The sequence below is a fragment of the Peromyscus leucopus genome, chromosome X (assembly GCF_004664715.2).
Source record: "Peromyscus leucopus breed LL Stock chromosome X, UCI_PerLeu_2.1, whole genome shotgun sequence".
Classification (NCBI taxonomy): Eukaryota; Metazoa; Chordata; class Mammalia; order Rodentia; family Cricetidae; genus Peromyscus; species Peromyscus leucopus.
This window is the reverse complement of record NC_051083.1, coordinates 107,782,152-107,805,155: the sequence shown is the minus strand read 5'-3', so window position 1 is coordinate 107,805,155 and position 23,004 is coordinate 107,782,152. Positions and strand designations below refer to the sequence as shown.

Below are 23,004 nucleotides of genomic sequence, written 5' to 3'. Positions count from 1 at the left end.
TGGTTCAGTCTTTGTGAGCCCCTATAGGGCAAGGTTAGTTGATTCTATGGGTTTTCTTGTGGTATTCTTGATCCCTCTGGCTCCTACAATCCTTTCTCCCTCTCTTCAGTAAATTCCCTGAGCTCAGCCTAATGTCTGACTGTGGATCTCTGCATATGTTTCCACCATTTGCTGCATGAAATCTCTTTGATGACTATTGAGCTAGCACCAGTTATGCTATACTCATAGATTGGTGCCAGCATTTTTTGAGTCTTAGTTCTCTAATTCTCTCTACCTTTATCTCTTTAACACCTCTCTTGCACTTTCTTCTCTTCTAAAAAATATCCCTTCTCTTTTCCTTTCACTATCATTCCCTGTTTTCTGGGGTGACCATACTGTAGAACTGGTCTATATTTAACTTGCTTCATTTGTCAGATAAAGTTGTATTCCCATGTTCAGAAACTACAAATCAGGCTTGATGATTAGCTTTTCATTTCTCCCTCAGAAATCTAAGACCAGTATAGTCCACTGCATTCTTTCTTTACCTATACTAAATTGGTGACTCTTGATTGAATAAAGGTTTTCCAGTGGAGGAGGGAAAGACTCCTAACACATGTTGGAGGCAAAGAAGGAGCGTGGAAGACCTTCAAGGTAAGCTAATGTAAAATGTGGGAGTGAGGCTCAGTTTGGCTGAGGGGTCTGGAGCCTGACTGAGGTTTGACTGATTTGCAGTTGGGATGGGGAGAGATGCAACCTTTTCGCAGTAAGGAGCCTGTGAGAGCTGGCAGGGCTTCAGGTGAGAAGCTAATTAGTGAATAATAACGTCTTGGCACCCACACCACGTAAATTCGAAACAGCTAGTCAATGTGCAGAGACAGAACTCTTTCTTTACAATTTTATTTACAAAATGTATTAAAACTTTGTACAATACCTCATGGCAATGAGGTTTGGTAATTATGCCCACACATGCAATTTACACTTTTACGGCCATTAGTTTGCTTGGCAATTTTTCTGTTCACTGAAGTACAGCTTTAACAACAAAAAGAAAAGAATTGGAAAAAAAAATCCTCAAGTGACTACCGCCAAAATCCCATAGCTTGAAGTTAATAGCAGAAATTTGAAGCAATCAACATTTTTTTTAAACATGCAAGTTTTTTTTTTTTAAATAACAAACCAATTTACCCGCTTCTTAATCTCAGTAAAGTTTCCTCTCTGAAAAACTGATTTGAGTCAATAAACATACATTTCTCTTTATACAGTGCCTATGAAAACATTTGTGTATAGGTTGCTTGGTTTGTTTTATACAACTTCATATTCACACAGCGTTAGCTTCCCGCACTGGGACATTATAGCATTCATAAGTTGAAAAATCACAGTTTCATGAAAACAAAACAAAACAAAACACAACAGCTTTCTTTTGTGTTCAATACCATTTAAAATCTGACATGTAAGTTATTTGCTTATGACACACTTTCTGGAATGAAAGTTTATATTACACCTTTCTGGAAATGTTTCATTGGAACGAGACCTCTTCTTTTCTTTTCTAAAGACGAGAGCAAATATGCAGCGAGTCAACTAAGCATCTAAGGGTCACACTTGGGAAATGAAGGTGGGCTCCTAATTTGTACAGTCTGGAAACTTTCCAATGTACGTTACTGATGAGAGCAAACTACTGAACTACATAAAGCATACGTCGTTATATAGGAGGTAATTAGTGAGCGGAGACTATTTCCTCTGACTGTTCTGATGATGCCAACAGCAGGTATGCAATTAGTTACTTGATAGCCCACGGAGCAGTGGAGCGATCTTCGGTGAGTCAGTAGAGAAACTGCTCCAAGCAAGGACCTGGGATTGATGCTGAGGTCCCTCAGGTTAGCAATAGGTTTGGGAACGCATCTTAGTCTTTGCAAACTAGAAAAGGACACATGCAGTCTGACGGAGAGCCACAGGCAGGCGGTAACAGGCAACAGCTGGTAAAACAGACCTAGCAAGAGTAAAGTCAGATTGAGAACTGTGGTCTGGACCCACTGGCCTGCCTTGTAACACGGTCCTGTCTCCGTGTTGTACACTTGAAAGGCATACTTAGCAGAGAAAGCAGAGCTAAACACAGTGTTGTTTCTGAGAAAGATATTCCAAACACAACTGGGAGAATAGGCAGCATTTCCCTCACCTCAATGCTTACTACTCGGCTATATCAACTTAAAATGCACACTGAATCAAGAAAAACAGATCTGTGAGCTGTAATTCCAGGATTCTTCGAAAGCTCCGGGATCCATTTTAGGAAAGCACCGAGAGGTATGCCTAATAGTGCTCCACCCCTTGCTACACACAGAAGTCAACTTCGAAAGCTCTATTAATCCCTTCACTTCCACTATGGGAAGTTCTCCAAACATTTTTTTTTTCCCACAAAACCATTGCAAGAACACTGTCACCATTCCGTCTCTTTCCCAAAGCATTTGAATTGTCTTAAGTGTCACATTTACATTCTAAAGATATACACATTTCAGCGACATCGAAAGGAAATAGGGTGCACAGAACATCACCACCAACAGGAAATACCAAAAACATCTGATCAGCAGATCCTAGAAGAAATGCCTGTCTGTCTGCCCAAACACTGGGAGACAGATTTTGTTTTTTTTAATCAGGAGGAATTACTTCTTTTAGCTAAGATGGGTCTATTTGCTGAATTTGAATTAAATTTGTGTGTGTGTGTGTGTGTGTGTGTGTGTGTGTGTGTGTATACGTGCATGTATGCATGTATATGTGTGTGTGTGTGTGTGTGTGTGTATTAAAGAACATGGTTTTGTATATTGTGCAGTGGTATCAAAGAATGGCTTTTGTTGAACTGATGTTTTTAATAAGATTTTTTTTTTTCCGCATACTGGAATCTTGCATGTCCACTTTTTTGTTGGTTTTATTTTAATTTTTTTCAAGCAAAGCAAAAACGATTTCAATGATGGTTTGCATTGTCCCGAGTCTCAGAGTGTTCCATAAGGCACTGAAGGAAAAGAAAAATCAGTTTTTCCTATTGAAAGGTCATGGCACCATCAGCAATATTCGTGTCATGCCCGACACCAAGGAGAGTGAAATCTGGCTCAGGATCCTTGAAGCAGCCACATTTTCAGCGATTTCCTCTCATTACATGCTTCCAGTGGGAAGGGATCTGCGAAGGCAAGGGGACATTACAGTGTGAAGGGACTTTCACTGGGAACCAAGACATTTATTAATGGCTCACTTGACTTTGGACAAACAAAGTGACTGTTTTCTTAAATTGGCATTATGGGAGCCATCCTCCACCCCCAGTTTGATTGGATGTAGGCAACAGGTCTGGTTAATATTTTCAACTGATGCAGATGCTTTGGAACAGATTAAATTAGGGTGGTTTTCTATCATATGCGTGGATTGTACTAACATGCAGGAAGTCTAACTCGAGACTTTAATCACTCAGGGTGTAGGTATATTATAAAGTTTTAGTGACATTTAAATAGAGGCAGTCAGGACAAACACATTGCAGAGCATATTCTTATTGCAGATGTGACAAGGATTGTTTTCCTAGGACAGAGGGCACACAATTTTACGGCTTACTGAATTCAAATCCATTTTGAGTATGAGCAGAAAATTTCTTATTTGTTCCTTGATTGGGGACTGCTCTTTTCTCTTAATACCTTCAACCTTAGTGTTTAAAGTCTGAAAGTAACACAAGGAGTTTAAAGGGATAGCACATTCTAGAAAACAGGCAACAGCAGTGATACCCATGAAGCAGCTTGGCAACTATGGGTGCTTTGCCTTGAAATTAGCAGCCTGATTGAGAGGATGCTGGTAATACCCTCATTTTCATAGCCTTGACTAGATGTAGGGTATACATTGGCCCTGACTCTATAAACTCAGGATCACTTTTTTACCTCATGTTCAGGCTCATAGCCCTTCTCAACCACCTTTCCCTGTACACTAATGGAACACTCATTTTTCTCTTGAGTGAATCCTTAATTTAGGTTGAATGAATAACATCATTATCTAACACTGGTCCTGGAATAAACACATGTGAGAATGTTAAAGATGTGTGCAAAGAGCCAAAAGATTAACATGGAAGTAGGAAAAGGTTTTCTTTTGTACCCCCAAGTCCCGAGTCAGTTCTCTTTCTCTTTCTTATTGTCAATGGAGTTATTTCTCTCTCTCCTTTTTTATAGACAATGATATATCCTTATCTAGAGTAATTTCTCTCTCTCTCTCTCTCTCTCTCTCTCTCTCTCTCTCTCTCTCTCATTGAATGGTATATCCTTATATGGAGTCATTTATCTCTCTTTCTTATAGTCAATGGCATATCCCTAGCTGGAGTCATTTCTCTCTCTTATAGTTAATGGTATATCCTGATCTGGAGTCATTTCTGTCTCTCATTCTTATAGTCAATGGTATATCCTCATCTGGAGTAGTTTCTCTTTCTTGTTGTCAATGGTATATCCTTATATGGAGTTGTTTTTCTCTTGTTGTCAATGGTACATCTTTACCTGGTCTCATAACTCTAAGAAAGTGACTTGACCTCTCAGTGCCTGTTTCCTGCTTTTAAACAGCAAGAGGGGAAACAGTATCACGACTACGATAAAAACCCTCTGAGAAAAAAGAACATCACTGCCTCAGTTATTCAGAAATTTGTCTCTACTTGACACAAAATTAGTTCTTCTTTTTTTCTCTTTTTTTTCATAATTCCCTTAAGTAGTAAAACAAAAAATCTCTAGCAAGAATGCAAGCTGGGTCTGATGGCTCACCTCTATGATTCCCAGTACTCAGACAGGAGAGTTGCTGTGAGCTTTAGGTCATTCTGGGTTACAGAATAAGCCCCTGTCTCAATCTTTCTCCCTCTCAAAGAATATCTACATATAAAAGGAAAGTTGATTACTTTGAAAAATATTAATATTTTATTGGATGGTCCAGAGGAGGAAAAATGGAAATTTTCCCCAATTCCAGGCTTGTTGAGTTCTTGCAAAATGGGAGGGATTTCAAAAACATCACTGAAGAAGCCAAAGAAGCAAGGTTTAGTTTTCCCTAGTCTTAAGGAAACTGGGTGGTTTCTAGAAGCAGTTTTAAGATAGTCAACCCCTGGAGCAATGAGTTGGGGTCATTTGCTAGGGAATGCTTGGAGGTGGGGTTTACTTCTAATGCCTAATTAGTAACTTAGAGAGGTAGTAGGTTGTTGAGAGAACTTCTCCTTCCAAGTGGATGCTAAACAGAATCTGAAACTAAGGCATATGTTCTCCTGAGACCAGTAATCATGGTACCACCACCACCCATAGAAAATGAGTAGAGACCCCATATCCTTTCTAAGGTTCCTTTTTATTAGACATATTTTATTGGCTCTTATTCTTCTGGGTGACTTAAACTGAGTCACACTTCCTGATCACTTAATGGTCCTATAAACTTATAAGGCAGGCCCTGATAATTAGCAAGACAAGTAAAACTTCAGGGTACCCTTTCACCTGCATGCCCCAAATAGACCATGACCACCAAGGCCAACTCAGAAAACAAGAAATTAGATAAGAGATCAGAATGTATGTAGAGATATTGTAGGACTTGTTTGGAAATCAAACGCGAATAGGGGAGGAGCAAAGTCTCCTAACACCAAGGGAAGAATGGCTGGGAAGTTTTTTTTTAAACAGATACTCTTCTCAGGCTACTTTATTATGCCAGAGATACATGCTAAGAAACTGGGTAACTGGGCTGTAGCCATGATGGTAGTGATGTCTATGTCTAATTGACTTTTATTTCAATTATCCATAATTTTGCTCTACAATAATAATAATAATACTCAAGTTGACTAGAAGAAAGCCAGAAAGCTATTATAGCAAGCTAGGTTTTGAGACTTTTCCATCCACTATGGTGTTCTATGGCCTCCAATTTAAGGCTATAATGACATGCTCAAAGGACTGATAATCTAGTTCTACCTCTCCCTTCTCTCTCCCTCCTCCTCTCTTTTCTCCTTCCTCTTTCTCTCTCTGTCCCTCTTCCTCTATTCTTTCCTTCCTTTCTCTTTCAGTTTCCCTTTTCTTCTTCTGAAATTTTTCTCTGGAATCTGTATTAGGATCCACATTCTCATAATATCTCCATGTAATTTGTGATTGAAAAACATTATTTTGGGAATTTAACAAGAGACTATGAGGTTATAGCAACTGGAAAGTAGGGCCATAAATTCTTGGAGCCCTGATCTGTTGTAAAAGATTCTTTCTCAAGAAACCAGGAATGCATATCGTATTACATGGAGTGGAATGCACAAGGAGTGGCTTTTAAACAATATGTATTAATTGTATTTATTTTGTGTACATGAGTGTTTTGTCTGCATGAATATAAATGCATCATATGTGTACAATGCCCATGGAGGACAGAAGAGGGTATTGGCTCTCCTGAAACTGGAGCTACAGATGGCTGTGGGCTGCCATATGGATGTAGGGAACTGAATGCTAGCCCTTTGCAAGAGCAGCAAGTGCTCTAAACTGCTCAGCCATCTAATGGCCTTCATGGATAGCTGTGACAAACTTACAATCTCTTTTCAAACTGAAAAAATCTCACTAAGGCTTCAAGTTTCCTGAAGACTAACAGACTACAGATTGAGGAGGCGGGGCTGCACTTTAAACCTGAACCTGCCACTATCTAGTTTCATTGCCTTGGACAAGCCACTTGCTGTGACTGAGTTTTAGGTACCCGAGGGAAAATATTGCCTGCTACATTTAATCACAACTGAGGGAATAGATGTGACAGAACTTGAAAAACTGCTATACATTTTTAAGATATACTAAATAATTGGACTTCAACTCCTTGGGATTTGCAGTAATTGTGTTAGATTGAAATTGTTCCTAAACTGTCCTACGAAAAAAGGAAATGATGTGCCCCCAACTGAACTGTATCATCAACTCAAAGCACTAGCACACGAGAACATTAAATGATTGCATGCCAATAGTGCTAATGACAGATGAACTTATGGGTTGAACATTCACAAATACAGTGAAAACAATTTGTTAACAGGTTAGTTAATTGTACTGAGTGTGTAGTAGCCAAAGGCTGCAATCTGTAGGACAACAGGACAACCAGCAACTTCATCAAATAAAATGATGCTTCCATGGTCATAGCAAATGATTTATTTGGATAAAATGTTTAAAAATTGACTAAACTTATATTTGCAGGCTTACATATAAGAAGGTCAAAATGTAGAAGTCTTAATAGAAATTAGAGCTTATTGACATTTATTGACAAGGTCAAAGTTAGCCACCTAAAATAAGGAAGTTGCTAGTTGTTCTCTTCCACTTTCCATAGGCATGTCAGTTAGGCAAATGTACTCGGAAGGTGGTCAAACTTTCTTCTTTTATATACTTGTAGAATGGAGGCATTATTCTAATACATGCTTGCCTATAAACTTAGATGAGTTATTGGGAGTCAGATTTTCCTAAGTATTAATTTTGATTTGGTCAGCAGCAAGGAACCTAGACCCTTACTTACCTGAGCACCATCAGTTCCAAGGAAGGGATAACAAAGTGACTCAAAGATTAAGAAATTTGTTTCATGCTTCCACTGTTTAATTAAAAGAACCACAACTCTTTCATGGAAGCATTTCCCTACCTGAGGTGGCAGGGTCTGGCTTCTATTTCCTAGTTTAAACCGTAGTTCCAGAATATCTGCGTGCTCTAGAACTGTACTGTCTAACATGGCAGCCTTGGGGCACATGTAACTATTGAATATTTGATCTGTTGCTAGTATCGCTTGAGGTATGTCCTAAGTACAAAAGCATCCCAAATTTCAAAGATTAGTATGGATAAAATAACATAAAATGTCTCATTAATTTTTAATATTCTTATTTAATTGACAACATTGAAATGGTATTTTGATATTTTGGCCTCAGTGAAATTCGTCATTAGAATTAACTTTACTTGTTTTACTTTAAAGCTATAACTACTAGAACAGTTAAATGTTATTCATGTGGGTCACACATGTTATTCACATAAATTTGCATTGAACAGTATTGCTTTAAGAATTGCTTTTTTTTCCCTTTTGTGTCACAGACCATAACTTAATTTTAGAAAAGCACTGCTCACTGACAAGAGGGCACAATCATTGTTTACAGAAAACTAGTAGCAAAGAGACAATGCTAAAATCAAAGCAAAGTAAAAACAAGAAAGAACAACAACAACAAAAGGTTGACACACAGAAACATAAGGCCGATTAGTTTACTAGACCTTAACCGTACCCCTAGATCTTAACACTTTCTGTTCCATACACGTTGTAGCCTTCTCTGTATGTAGCATAATTCTGAGTGTTGGTGGCAGGAGCAGGCTTAAAGTTTTGGGTGTTCTTTGTGAGTTTCATGCGTTTGGACTCTGCCCGTGATTTGTAACAGAATTCTATCAAAGCCACCATCATGGCCAGACCCAGACCTCCGACAAGTATATAGAACACGCCTGCCACATTGCTCAGGCTTAGAGCACTGGTCTTGTCCTAAGAAAAATGAACAAGGCGATTAGTTCTTGAGGAAAACAAAGGCAATAGAACATCATAACACGTCACAACAGTATAGGACAGTTCTAAATTGTAAAATAACTAAACATTGTGTAAGTGTTTGGACTCAGCTCTGGCAATTGGCTGATGTTTCATAAGGACCAGCAAGATGGTAGATTGTGCTTCTGTTGACGGTTTTGATTTCACCTAAATGTCCTTTTGTTTTCATTCTTTATGCCTCTTAGTATCTCCAAATGTTTAACACAGTGTTCAACCACTAAATAAGACATCATTTGTCCAGGGTAACAAAACAGTAAACACAAGCATAATGTATCTCTCTGCCAGCCTAAACACACACCATTTTCCAGAGTTGAGCTGTGGCAGAATTCCTACAAATGTAACATTCTTTTCATTTGGGAACTGAAGCACTCTTGCCCCTCTCTGCCTCACAATACCCCCTCCCCCCTTGTTCTCCCTGTGACAAACTTTCTTAACAATTTGTCTTTAAGCAACTAGGTGAGACTATTAGAGGTCCCTTATATTCTTGTGTGGGGAATTACTTCCTGGGGAGTTGTGTAAAAAGGGTTAAGTGTCTTTTCCCCCAGTGACTGATAAATTGCCCCCTTGGACAATTGGTTGCTAAGTTCAAAATCAGGGCAGCAAGTCTTTGTGCTGCTAGAAGAAGGGCATAACACAAAGAGTTGGCTTCACTCCATCTTCCTGAAAGTTAAAGGGAGCCATCAGGAGGGTTCATTGTGTCCTCAACTGGCTCCACACAAATCAGAAAGATTTTCTAGATCATTGATGACTAAAAACAAGAACCAAAAAAAAAAAATCAAAAAACCAAAAAAAAAAAAAAAAGTTCAGCTCATTTTAATATTTTACTCCAGGGAATGCAGGACTAATTAAAAAATGCTATGTCTATCTACTCTCTATTTAAGATGGAGGAAAAATTGAGGAAGGCGGTCAGTGCCTTTCAGGTCAAACAGCAAATCTGACTAAGCTATCTGCTTGCATAAAAAAGAAAAAACTGAACTGCTGAACAATGGAAAGAAAAAAATTGGTGTCTTGAGCCCTACCTTGAGGTAGGGCACACCAAGGGCCAGGAGTCTTTCTTTGAAAAAAAAAAAAAAATAGCATTTTGTAGTCTTTTTAGAGGGAATGTAACCATTTTGCTGCTGAAAGGAGTTGAATAGAATAACCATTTTTTTAAGCCTGTGAATTTTAAGCATCTTATTTAATTGATGAAATAGTGGACAGATGATGGCCATTGCTGACCATTAGTACTTTGGCTCAGCTAGTCCTGATATGTTTAAATGGCCATGTCCTTCTGATTCTATTTTCATAGGAGCCAACCCTATACCTGTTTATTGTAATAAAAAGGCCAACTGAAACTGAATTGTATTCAATGGGTGTGGGTTGCCTTATGTCCATGCCAGCCTTACATATAGTCACTTTTCTAGTGTGAATGACAGGTAGGTGAATAGTAAGAACTTCTGTTCCTTATTGGACAGTGGTCATTTCCTTAAGGTAGAGCTCTAGGCTAGCTGCAGGGGTAGTTCATAGTCAATCAGAAAATGGACCAATTTCTGGAACCCTCTTTCTGCCATCATATATGTTCATGGCACTGAATGGGATAAGAGATCCTTTATCATAACCCATGTGATCTGTAGCAGTAACAACAGTTTCAAATTCCATGTGTTTAAGTTTTACAGAATTCCCTGATATGGGATGTAGAAAACCAGTAGCAAAATGGTTCACTGCATGGGGAAAATGAGTGGCATTTCATGAAATGAATTAACTGATACCACAATATTAGTTCAGAAAAAGGAAAAGGCAAAAATTGAAACTAAAAAGAACTTTCTTAGGGGAGCAAAGGGGGGGGCAGGAAGGAGGCGGGGAAGAGTGTTTCATGCTTATCAATGTGATGTTAATCCTGACAATGTATACCCTTAAGGAGCATGCGACTAAATTTTCAAAGTATTACATATAGAGATTCAAATGACACCTTTGGAAGAGAAAAGTGTGACAGACTTAATGAGATTTGAGATCCAAACAGATGCCAAATTTAATATGACAGCACCTGGGAGAGAGCTAATCATTCTGCTTACAGAGACCAGTCTTTGTTGTTTGCTTGACTGTTTTCTGATGGCAAAGACATAATATATTAATAACCAGTAGTATTTACAACTACAGTCTCTGACACTGCAAGAGATTAAGATAAAGTACTGTCACAACTGGATCTTTTTTTTTTTTGAATTAAGATTGGTTGTTTTCTCTTTGAACTTTCGAAATATGAACTACAGTAAAACCCCTTTATAACACAGCTCATTATTTTATAGCTTTGGAAGTGCATCGAGCCAGATCAAGTCCCTAATCATAAGAGATCTATATCATAATGGGTTGATGTCACATGGCAGGCCTATGAGGCTGGCATTTATCTTATTCTATAGTGCTGGTGTTATGGAGGGGTCCCACTGTGGCAGGGTGTGTGTGTTGGGAAGGAAAGCCGTTTGGGGGTAGAAAATAAACAGTAGGTCAAAATGTGATTGCTAATCAGTACAAAAAGACCTTCAGCGACTGACCTTACTCCCGGAGTCCTTGGCTCCACATTCCCCCTTATCGTACCACCATTTGTTTTTCAGCTTGTCTAAGATGCCTTGTTCACTGAGTTTCAATACTGCAAGGTTTACAGGCGTTCTTCACGTGGGAAATAACATAAATAACATTATATTATGTTATTTTATGTTATTCAAGCTTCAAACTACTTTAAAACTATAGAAAGCGATAAAGCAGGGGGCCCTGGCCACAGAGTAATTTTAGACACTGCAGGCAACCTGAGCATTACCTTATAAAAAGTTAACACTACAGCAACGCTATATTTACCAGGGCCTGCCCATATCGCTTTGAGTAATCGGCACACACTGTTAAATAATGAGGATAGAAAAAAAGGCACTCCTTAGATAGGCTGTGTGTAGTGAGGAGGGTCTCCCCTCAAGCGACAATCGTCGGCGGCAGCTTGCAGTAACGTTGTGATGGAGGTGTGTTAGGTTTGATCTAACCGGGTGTCTTGTACTTCCAGACAGAAAGCAAGTTATGGGTGTGGGAGGGGACTGGGAAGAGGACAGGTCTAGAAAGGGAAACATTTGTATATTGTGGACCAAGACAAATGAATGAATCTGAACAGAAAACAGATCCTATATAAACAGCATGCCTTTGGATTATTTGTCCCCTATTACACAAATCTATTGCCCATCTGAAAATGATCTACTGAAGAACTGAACTATACACATATCCACATGCAACAACCATACATTCTAATTACTATGCACACACTACTCTTAACATTGAAGGTTCAATGTAGACCTTGAAATTTTTGATGAGGACCATTTCAACAGCAGAAAAACAGGCCCATGGGATGTTTCTGAGTTACTGATGTTATGTCTCTCTGATGTTCCTACAATCAAGTTAGATCCCCAGAAAGTAGAGCAGAGTCTTTCAAAGTGGAATATATGTACAGCATTGTGTAAAATGCCCAATTTGACATTACCACTGTTGTGTGGTACTATGGGGAATAATTTGGTAAAATAAGACCTCTTTAAGGGAGAGACTAATACATCTTCAGGAGGCTAGGTTACTGCTTACTCCTCAATCCTCCATTACTCAATGTATAAAGACTGTATTTGGAACCATTGGGCACAATGTGTGAAATCTTACTGGTCCTACAACAGTGATTTTTCTCTCTGAGAGAATTGTTTCACTATCAAATAGAAATAGTGATCACTATCCTTTCTTCTTCCCATAGCTATTGAATTTAAAACAAAGTTTCTCTAATAACTTGGGGAAAGAATGTGTTATATGGAAATGGTGGCCTAATTCTATGATGAGGCAGTGAACTGTGTCCAAGTTCTTATGTTCAGTATTGCCAATGCTAGTGTGTGTTGGTCTAATGCCACTGACTTTAAGGAAGAAGGCACACAAATTTATATAACGATGGGCATGCTATGACATTTCTTAGCTTACTTTGGATAAGTTGGACCTATTAACATATCTGGTTACAGACAAGCCTTCCTATAATCACAAAGATCTGGTTTCTGCCATGCCAGCTCCCAAACATTTTTCTTTTCTTTTTCCATTTGCAGTTGAGAGCAGAAGGACCATCTCAGTTTGAGATATTCCAAGATATGTATCATCATTTAAAATTATATGCAATTTCAGAGTACTTGGGATTTGAAAAGCAATAGATCTTTAGTAGCAGGGAGGTGATACCCTCTTCATTAGTGCAGGGTGTGGTAGTCAGAATATCTTCATTCTGTGTCTTACAAGGAAATTGAGCTCCTTTCATACTTTAAACAAGTTCCTTCCGTCAACACTCAAACCCTAGGCTTCTCAAGTACCAACCAGAATTCCAACAATCATGCACAAAACCTTGAGCCTCCTTAAGATAGTATTGACAGTGAAAGTTGTATCTTAGATTATTTGAAAGGTCGGCAAGGCCATCTATTGCCCTGAGAGCAATGTGGGAGTTGCTTTCTTTCTCTTCTTTGTTATTTGTTATGCTATCACCATCACTTCTCTCCCAGGGCTGTGCTTTGAGCCAGGTTCTGGGGTGAGATGTAGCATTGTGGAAGTTGTTTTAAGATATAGAGCAAGCCCAGTACACTCCATTAAGGCAGGTCCAAGCCCCTCCTCCCTGCACCAAGGCTGCACAAAGTGTCTCACCATAGGCACCAGGCTCCAAAAAGCCAGCTTATGCACCAGGGACAGGTCCCGGTCCCACTGCCTGGGGGCCCCCCAAACAGTTCAAGCCAAACAACTGTCTCGCTTATCCAGATGGCCTGGGAGACCTTGTCTTGGAGGAGATGGGAATGGGGGATGGGTTGGGTGGGAAGGCTGGGGGGTGGGAGAGGGAGGACAGGGGAATCTGTGATTGATATGTAAAATGAATAGAAAAATCTCTTAATTTAAAAAAAAAAGGAAAAAAAAGATACAGGGCAAGATGCTTTCTAATGACATGAGGGGTAACCTGGGTTCATCAGGCCTATATATCCTTTCTGTACTTCCTTTTTATTCCAAAAGTTTCAGTGGCTTCTCATTGCTCTCTGACTGCGTCCTTATCAGGCCTTGATCTCCTTCAAGGTTCTGCGTTCTTAAAAATACCTCTTTCAATTTGTTCAGTACTGCTGCTTTGATTAGATCTTAGGAACAGAGCAGCCTGATTAAAGTTATCACACTAGGGTTAATGGAGGGTTCTATCCTCTAGATATCCTGGTGTTAGAAGATGTTCATAAACATTTAAGTGACATAGATTGATAGAAGTGGAGTATGTGAGTTTAGAGCAGTGGTTGTCAAAGTGTGTATCAGGGACCCCTGAGGGATCACTGAAACCCTTTCATTAGAGGGTCTGGGAAGTTAAAGCATTTTATTGTGATGCTAAGGCATAAATTGGCCTATCTCACTATTATTACTTCATGATATACAAATTCCTTATAGGCTACATGATATATGAAATCATAACAAAATGAATGAAGAAATAGAAATGATAATCCTATCTTTTAATATAAGCTAAATATTAAGAGATCTACAAAAATAAGCCAGTTTCATTTTTGTAATTTGTTTTGAAAATAGTTTTCATAAAGGTATATTATTTATTTTAACATGTACTGTGCTACTTTAAAAATAAATCAATGAATATATTCCTTTTCTGTTGTTTTCACTTTGGACATGATGAATATTAATAGATACAACAAACACAAACAAAATATTTTTTATATTTTTGCAGTAATTTTTAAGAATATGAAGAGTCCTGGAACAAAATGTTTTATAAGCACTGCTTTGGAGAATGGATGAATTTTGTTGTGATAGGGACTTATTCTAGGCTGTCAACTATATACTCTTGCCTAAGTCCAGACTTAGTATCTCAGCATATTAATGTTCTTCTCCTGACAAATGGCCTATGCCTGCCTTGGGCCATTCAGTAGCTTTCACAGAACAGCTAGTAGCTGTTCCCCATTCCAGTTTACGTTGCAGGTTACCTTGGTGTAATAGCTTTTGAGCAGGGGGCTGGGGCAGGGCCTTTTGTCCACCAGAGGACATTTGGTAATGCCTCGTGTCATTTTTGTTGTCAAAAAAAAAATGGGCTAGGGAATGATAAAGGCATCCAATAGGTAGAGACCATGCATGATGATAAACATCCTATAATTATAGCACAGTCTTCACAACAATGAATGCATCCTCTGGTTCCAAATGCCTATAGTGCTGAGGCAGAGAATATCCAGATCTCCTCCGAGATATGCAGACAGTAAAGAACTCTAACAAATAACAGAGTCCCGGGAGGTTAGTCTTTGATCAGAAAAAAAAAAAAGAAAGAAAAAAAAAACCACAAAACCAAAAAACAAAAAAACCCAAACACCAAACAACCCAGTGCTAATGAAATTTGGCAGGGAAACAATGTACTCCTGGGAGCTTCAAAATAGAAATGAAGGCGATTGGAATATTCACTAATCTGATTACTGGAGTAGGCCAGCTCAGGCACCCTCTCCACTGCTTCTAGTAAGATGGGGTCATTCTTGGGGATTCTTGGGAAGTTCCCTGGCACCAGGTTTCTCCCTATCCCTATGATGTCTCCCTCTATCATGGTATCTCTTTCATTGCTCTCCCACTCCATCCCTGTTCTAGCTTGACCACCCTGTGGTATATAAAATGAATAAAAAAAATTCTTAAAAAAATAAAATTAGGGCAGTGCAAAAAAAGGAAAAGAAAGAAATGAAGGCAAAACCAACATTTCAAGCAGCATCACACCCAAGGAACATAAAAGTTGTCATCAGAAATCACAGATAATGCCACTCAACAAGGTGAGGAGAGATACAAAGAGAAGAAAGCTCCTCACCTCTGTGTTGCTGTGGGATAGACTAAGTTTCCAAAATGGCAAAGTAAACATTCTTTGACTCATACAGGTTTCTCCCTTCCTGTGCCTTACTAGATGTACTGTGTGAAGTCTAACTCAAGTCAATTAACACACACACACACACACACACACACACACACACACACACACACACTGGAGTTTTGAAGAAAAGAGAATTAGGTGTGCATTTGGTCATTTTAGATGTTTTTGTCAGGATGTTTTCCCCGCTTCTAGCTCAAATGTTTTCCCTCTGTCATCCTCCACCTTGCCTTATTTCTGGGTACGTCTTGTGACTCCTTCTAAACCATGTGCTTCTCAAAGGCATAGATCATAGCTGATGCTTTTGTAGCCTCATTTATTATATTTTCCCAGTAAATAACCATTTCAAAGATAGCTCTTTTAGTTTTTCATTTTTCAACCTAGTTCCTTTACATAATTACAATAGTCAATTTTATTATTGGTCACGTTTAATGGCCACGCCAAGAAGGCAGATTTATGGTCCTCACTTTATGAATTATAAAACTGAAGCACACGCAGGTCAAGCAATTTGCTTCAGTCTCCACATATCACAGGGCAGGCCGAAAGGCAAATGAATATACATGGAACTCTTTGATATGCATTACCCACTGAAACATAGACAAGAGTAGGTAGCTCTCCTCATTTTTCTCTTCAGGCTTAGATGTCCATAACGATTTTTTTCAGGGACCCCAATTCTCCAAATGACTATCAATCTAGCAAGGGTGTATATTCCAGCTGGGGCCTTTTACTGTGATGCAGCAATGCTTCTCATGGGTAATGTCTTGAGCAATTACTGCAGGCCCTTGACTAGTACCTGGGAGAGTTAAAAGTCAGAAATATTTATTGTGCTCACCTCAATAGAGAACAGAAAGAATTTAACAAAGTAGGTCAGATTTCTATCACAAAAATTAGCCAAGCTGTTGCTGTTTGAAGGGCTTGCTATGAACTTTATGCTGAGAAGAACCCTCATAAGAAAGAGACATTGGTTATCAAGCAGAAGGAGAAAACTGGAGGGGTTTCTGATGGAATTTAATGGGATCTGGGAATATCCCCAGGCTCCATTGTTTTTCTTCATTATTTCTAGAATTCCACTGTAAAAATTTCACACTGTTAATTTTGAGCAATGTGGTTTTTTTTGTATGAATCTTCTTGAGATATTGGAAATGAAGAAATTGAAACTATTTACAAAGCAACATGGTATTCTACTTTGTTTAAAAATTTTAGGGGCTTGTGGCAAGAATGTAAAGTTCTCCAGAGAAGAAAATGTTTTATGGCGTAGAAATCATAAACATGATTATGAAGTAGATTATCAAGCAGATGTGGAGTGGGTGCATGGGTGTATATGAATTACAGTCTTTAATGCTGACCTGTGTCAGGATGTTTATATCTGAGTGTAGAGGACAGTCAGGAGCTGACATTTGTTTATCATCTTTTAATATAGGAGGAGTATTGTAATTTATAATGCTTTGATAATTAATTCTCTCTTTTAAAATGTTTATATTTTTAAATTTTGTGTGTGTGTGTGTGTGTGTGTGTGTGTGTGTGTGTGTGTGTGTGTGTGTGCCATGACACATGTGGACAGGTCAGAGGAAAACTTGTGTTAGTCAGTTCTGTCACTTTACCTTCATGTGAGTTCTGGAGATTGAACTCTGGGCATCAGACTCAAAAACAAGTGCCTTTACCCACTCAGTGTCTCCCTTCCCCCTCTCTCTTGCTCCCCCTTCCTTTGTTCTTCTGTAGCCCAAGCTGGCCTTAGCCTTTATATTTAGCCGAGGCTGACATTGAAGTCTTCATCTTTCTGCCTCTACTTCCCAAGAACTGAGACTATAGATAAGTGCCAAGCAAGCCTGGCATGAATTGCATTTTCAAAGAAAATATGATTAGATGATAAAAATTTCTGCTTGTCTCAGCCATCCACACTTGGCAATAACTCAGCTACAAAGAACCGACTGTATACATAGTCCAGCATATAGCTCGTCCAGGTGGTGGTTGTCTAAATTTTAGGCTCTGGCTCATCCAGCCATTGCAAAGAATCAATGTTGTCTTAGCAATGTAAACCTTACACATGGAGACAGTTTAAGGATAAGAATGCCACTTTTTTTCTGTGAATGTAATGTAGACTATTGTAAAACCAAAATAAATAAGCCTTTTGGTTAAAACAAGTGCTAAATTTATTTTAAAATTTTGATTTCCTTAAGTATGTAGAATAATAAATGAAGCAGCTTAGAGCCATGTTGTATTCAATGGAGTTATGTGAGGGTGCTGAGCCTATCTATAAAGGAAAAGAAGAGAATTTGGGTCTAGTAAATTCATTACCAAGTTGATATCCTCAAGTAATCTGGTGACCTAGAGAGGAGTTTGAATTCTGGATATGACTCTGATCCTGGGAAATATAGAAACCCATGCTATCGTATAGTGTGATTTATCTATCAGAGAGACTGGAAAATATTTTCTATTCCAAAAGATTTCACTTCCTGTGTCTGAACAGGAATACAGAAAGAGCAAATGCTTGGCTAATTAATGATTCCCATAGATCTTAAGTGGTGCCCTTAGGAGGGATAGATATGTGTGCCAATATATAGGTTGTAGGGAAAGAAAAGATCACACAGTATCAAAAGAATTAATGAGCAAGGATGGTGAATTTATAGATACAATACACAATATCTAGGTGATGAAAATGGAAATGATCACAAATTAAGTTGAAAAAATTCTACCACCTTGTCCTGCATCCAAACATTTGCTTTTAAGTTACTAATTTTTGCTTCTTTCTACTTTTCTGAACAACCCATATGGAATATCTCCAGCCCAGTGGAGAGAGAAAAGTTATTCTCCATTTTCTTGGCTATTTTTTAAACTGAGAACAGTTCAGGTAGTCATGGTGATCAGTCATCCAGATGGTCATGCACCACCCTTCTCAGTCTCTCATTCTGACCTCTCTTGGGGAAGCTATAATATCACTTGGCATAAGAAGTATGTGCAGGCAGGGACAGATATAACTGTACAGGTCTGTTGGAGTCACTTGATGGTTACAAAAGAGAGAAGAATCCTTGCTGAGTGATAGGATCTTCCACGAGGTCCTTTGTATTCCTTTTTGTTAGTTAACTTGAGATACACGTACTGTGGAAGGATTTACTTGTCGCTGTGCCAGCTATTGGAAGCTGTGACAGTTCAAAAACATGGCCTAAACTGTGTAAGTGTCTGGAGTCATTAAAAATATTCTATCTCCCCACTTTCCCCAGGAGTTCCTACATGTAGGATTGCAGGAGAAAAAGGGTTTATGTCATTTCAAACTTTTTGCCTTTGGCTCACCCAGAGTTGTCTCCATACCCTTTGACTGTTGTCATTACTAGACTCTGCTCAAGTGACCCTCATTTCCACAGGGGAAGAGCCAAAGAATTGCAGAGTTATGTAGGGCTTAGCTGCTAGAAGCCACCTCTGAGAGAATATTTATAACCACAGAGTTCACAAATGTAGCTCAAACCTATTTAACTCCTTGCTAATGGGATCATAATTTAATATAAGTGCAAAGAGCAAATTAAATAATGCATGCATATAACATTAGGAGTTGAAAGCTGTGAGTCATTTTTCTACGGGCCTAACAATGCTAATGACTGAAATGTATTGATGAACATCTGTGTTTCAGAAGCAAACTTGAAATATGGAGTTAAAGCCAGTGGCATTTCCACATGGTAACCTCTCCTATTCAAAGCAAGAGAATCTTTGATTCCACAGATCATAGATTTCCCTGATGGACTGCTGTTGAAAACTAGGCCTCTGTCTGGTTTACTTCTCTAAAACAGGAATACAAAATAATTACTGGCCATGGATTATTTCACATAGCCTAAATTGTCTGGGAAGATTCCTTACTTGATTTTTTCCTACCAGAGAGAAGGGGACCAGGGAAGACACTAATGTGGACAAATACTTGCATGTTTCACTGAAAAATTCCATTTTAAATGTGACTCCCATTTGTTGTCCAAGTAAGCTAAAAATTCCATTTTAACATGCATCAGAAGTTCAAACTATCAAATTTGGTTGGTGTTGATCATGTATAAGCCTGTTTCCTTTAGTTTATTCCAGCAGTATCAAGAGAGGCCAGAAACTCAAATGATGAGTGTTTCTGAAGACATGTAAGTATTCAGGTGACAAATAATCAGTCTTAGCTTGTATCTAAATATATATTGAAATAAATAATGGCTATATGTCAGACTTACAAATTTGGTACAGCTCGCTGGACCAAAGGTACATGCCAATCTCTTCCAGCACACATTCTAGCAGTCACACATCATGCCTGCATTCCTAGTAGAGATGCTAGACAGGAAACTAGCAGTTTTACTATGAGTGTCTGTATATATATATATACACACACATATAGACATTGTATATATATATGATTATATACACATATGTATATATAGTATGTATAGACTAAAATATAGTATTCTATTGTTTTGGATCTATTTTGAAAAATATTTAAGTGTTAGATAAAATGAATAAAAATGTAAATCCAGCAATTAGACCACATTTTGCCTCCTCAGACTAATGGGTACCAGCCTCACGTGCCAAGGGCCAAATGCTATACCGCTCTCTAAAAAGTAAAGAGAATGGATTTTAACTGTTCTCCATAAAATTCCCCCCACCCTGTTCCACCAACCCCAACTCCCACCCTAATTATAAATAATTTAGATGCACCAAATCTTTCATGTTTCTTTTACATGGCTGTCCTACCTTTCAGACAGGATAGTTCTAAAACCTCTTCAAATGAAATGAAACCCAGTGATTTGACCTTCAAGTGAAAGGAAGGGCACAGATACACATAATTTCAATCTTTGCCATTGCAACAGTGTCCTTCCTCTTGGCAGCTGGGTAACATAATTCTTACCTTCTTGCTTTTCACTCCTGCTGTTCTTTCTGTAGTTCTGGTGTTGGATATTTTGGTTATTGTTTCTCAATAAGAAACATATTCATGTTATCAGGATAAGAATATATGCAACCAATCATGTCCTAATCATAGAAAGCATGTTAAAGCCACACAGTCTATTGTTTTTCAGTCAAAGAATGAAATAATTAAATGATATTTTCTTTGTGGGTTACATTTTTTCAAACGGTAGAAATTTATTTTTTAGCATCATTTGCAAAATCATTGGTTTTGGCAGTACTGGACTGGTTCAGTTCTTAAGACAACAGGTCCCTTGCTTGAAGCAGCCATTTGAGAGAAAGTGAGGATTTGCTCTTGGAAGAATGGAATAAGTTCAAGGAATACATTTAGTCACTACCATGAAAGAAAACTGTCAGGATCTTCATATTTCCAGGAGGCAGTACCACCACAGAAACATGCAAACCAATGAAGAGTATAGTATACTCACCCTACTCCTTGATCCCAAACCAGTCTTGGGCATTCACAGGAACTTCTGCTAAGACCCAGGAAGTGTCATCGTTCTGTAATGGTTCTTGCCTATACACATAACAGTGTCAATAAAATGTCATTGGGATCCATCTTAACCCTGGGTATCCAAAATGTCAACCTTTAGGAATGGCTCCTGCCAGTAAAAGATCCATTTTGTTGCAGATAAAGGCAGATGCAGATTCATATCCATTCCCTAAGGCCCAAGATTGTCAAAGACTTCTGGGTGTGGAAGAGAAGTGATTAAGAGATGATGGCATAGGAGAAGAAAATTGTAGACATACACAGGAGAAGAAATACATACAAAACTGATGATCTCATTTATATGCGTGGGAAAAACAGTTATGTCTCATTCATCTAGACAGGCTATCTCAAAGTGCCATTTTTCTTTACTGTCTCTGAATAGAAGACTTGCTAAGCAAATGCATAGGAATTAAAAAAAAATTGCTAGAGATATGGAAGAGGAAGCAAACTATTGAATTTCTTAAGAGAACAAACTTTAAATGTACTTTAAAAGTACACAGATGAAAGTAGATGCAATTAATTTTAATTTCAGGGAGACTTTGAATCTATTAAAATAAATTCCATGATTTTTTTTCTCAATGTGCATGACACACATTTGTCAATTTCTTCTAGTTCTTATATATTTTAATTTCAACTACATTTATTTATTGATATTCTACACCATAATGATCATCCCATTATTTATCTAAAGAATGGTGGCTTACCTGCATAGCTTTTTGTCTTTCATTTCCCTATATGCCTTTCAAGTGAAGGTACCTATGTTTGGTATAATTCTTACTGCAGTCAAGGAGTTCAGAATGGTCCCATTGAAACATTTGGTTTGATTGTTCTCAAAGGCACACAATATGTGCTGTTTTTTTATCTTCAAAAGTATAGATACTAAAGTCTATTTAAATCAACTGATACAAATCTATACTGAGATGGGATAAAATTTGTAATATCTTATCACTCCAAGTACAAATACCTTGTTTTATTGACATTCCTTGCTCTACTAAAGTAAAGGTATATAGAAGAGCTGAGCTGGCAGCATGAAATTAGGTGAGTGGAGGAACTAGAAGAATGTAAAAATGTGAGATGATTGATACATAGCTGTGGAAGAAGGTTGATGCCCTTATATGGGGACTCAGTAAAATCATTATCTGCTGTTTTATAATGACAGACTTTCATTGGCTGTCTCGCAAAACCCCTGGTAATCTGGGTTTATAGCTGAAACAACCTACAGCCTCTTAATTACTGCATTTTCACATGTGCTATAATAAAGTACTAACATGATAGGGTGATTTGTAGGTTGATAATTCAATTCCCAAACCACAATCTTTATCTCCATGTTATTTCCCTGTGCATTTATAGACTATTAAGGACAGATCAGGTATAATTTGGCCAAGATTTACTGGCCCAGCCTTGAGAAATTGGTAAAGGCAAGCAGTGATTTGGTTCTAGTTTATAGGCCTGGTTCAGGGTTTGCTTCAGCTAATGATCTTGTTCTTAATTCCTTGTATTCAGCAAAGAAAATAGAGTATCTATACATTTATTTAAGAGTGTACTCATTTTCAACAGCGTGAAAAGTTGCTGTTCTCTCCATAGCATAGTAACTTTTGTAGACTATGCTCAGAATGCATCATGTCTCATGTTAAAGAGGGAAAAAGTCAACAATTTAACATAATGGCCCATTTATCATAATCTAAAGGTTGTAGAAGCAAGACAGAGAGATAAGTAATATAGGTATTTTTCCCCTTTCCTGGTTTCAGAGATAATAGGTGTAAAAGTGTTTGTGAAATAGTAGAAGCACTTATAAATGTCAGGCTTTGTGATTATTGTCATTTTTAGTAATCAGTACTGAGGGCTAGAATGGCTTAAATATGCCATTTGCCTAGTAACCAAGGTGATTGAGAATGAACCTGATTTTTATAGAACCATACCACATGCAATCAGATTCACATCATTCATTGAGAGGTACCTGCAATAACTTGCTCTCTGAAATATTATCAGAAGACATGAGCCTGAAAGTCAGAAGAGATGTGTGATAGTATTGGCTATGTGACTTTCTCAAAGTCATCACCATCTCTGAGTCTCACTTTCCCTGAGAAATGATGGTACATTCAATGGTCATTTGTTGTGTTAACTGGGAACAAGTGTCAATAAAGAAGTGTAATTCTCAAGCCATAATTTACTAATAGGGTAAAACTTCTTTGATAGG

General features: G+C 38.1%; 1 protein-coding gene across 7 annotated transcripts in view; it reads right to left on the bottom strand.

Annotated features, from left to right (window-relative positions):
• Positions 1-860: 860 nt before the first annotated feature.
• Gria3 (glutamate ionotropic receptor AMPA type subunit 3) overlaps positions 861-23,004 on the bottom strand; it is a 274,362-nt gene continuing 252,218 nt past the window's right edge. For 3 of the 7 annotated variants that reach the window (XM_028881610.2, XM_028881607.1, XM_028881605.2), the window contains 3 exons: positions 11,040-11,154; positions 8,207-8,454; positions 861-3,142 (listed from right to left, as the gene is read on the bottom strand). In XM_028881610.2, coding sequence (XP_028737443.1) covers positions 8,209-8,454; positions 11,040-11,154 — 361 coding nt within the window. In that variant the 3' untranslated portion in view covers positions 861-3,142; positions 8,207-8,208. Of the gene's footprint in view, positions 3,143-8,195; positions 8,455-11,039; positions 11,155-23,004 lie in introns of those variants that run through there. The other 4 variants (XM_028881611.2, XM_028881609.2, XM_028881608.1 and 1 more) reach the window with 3 other exon arrangements.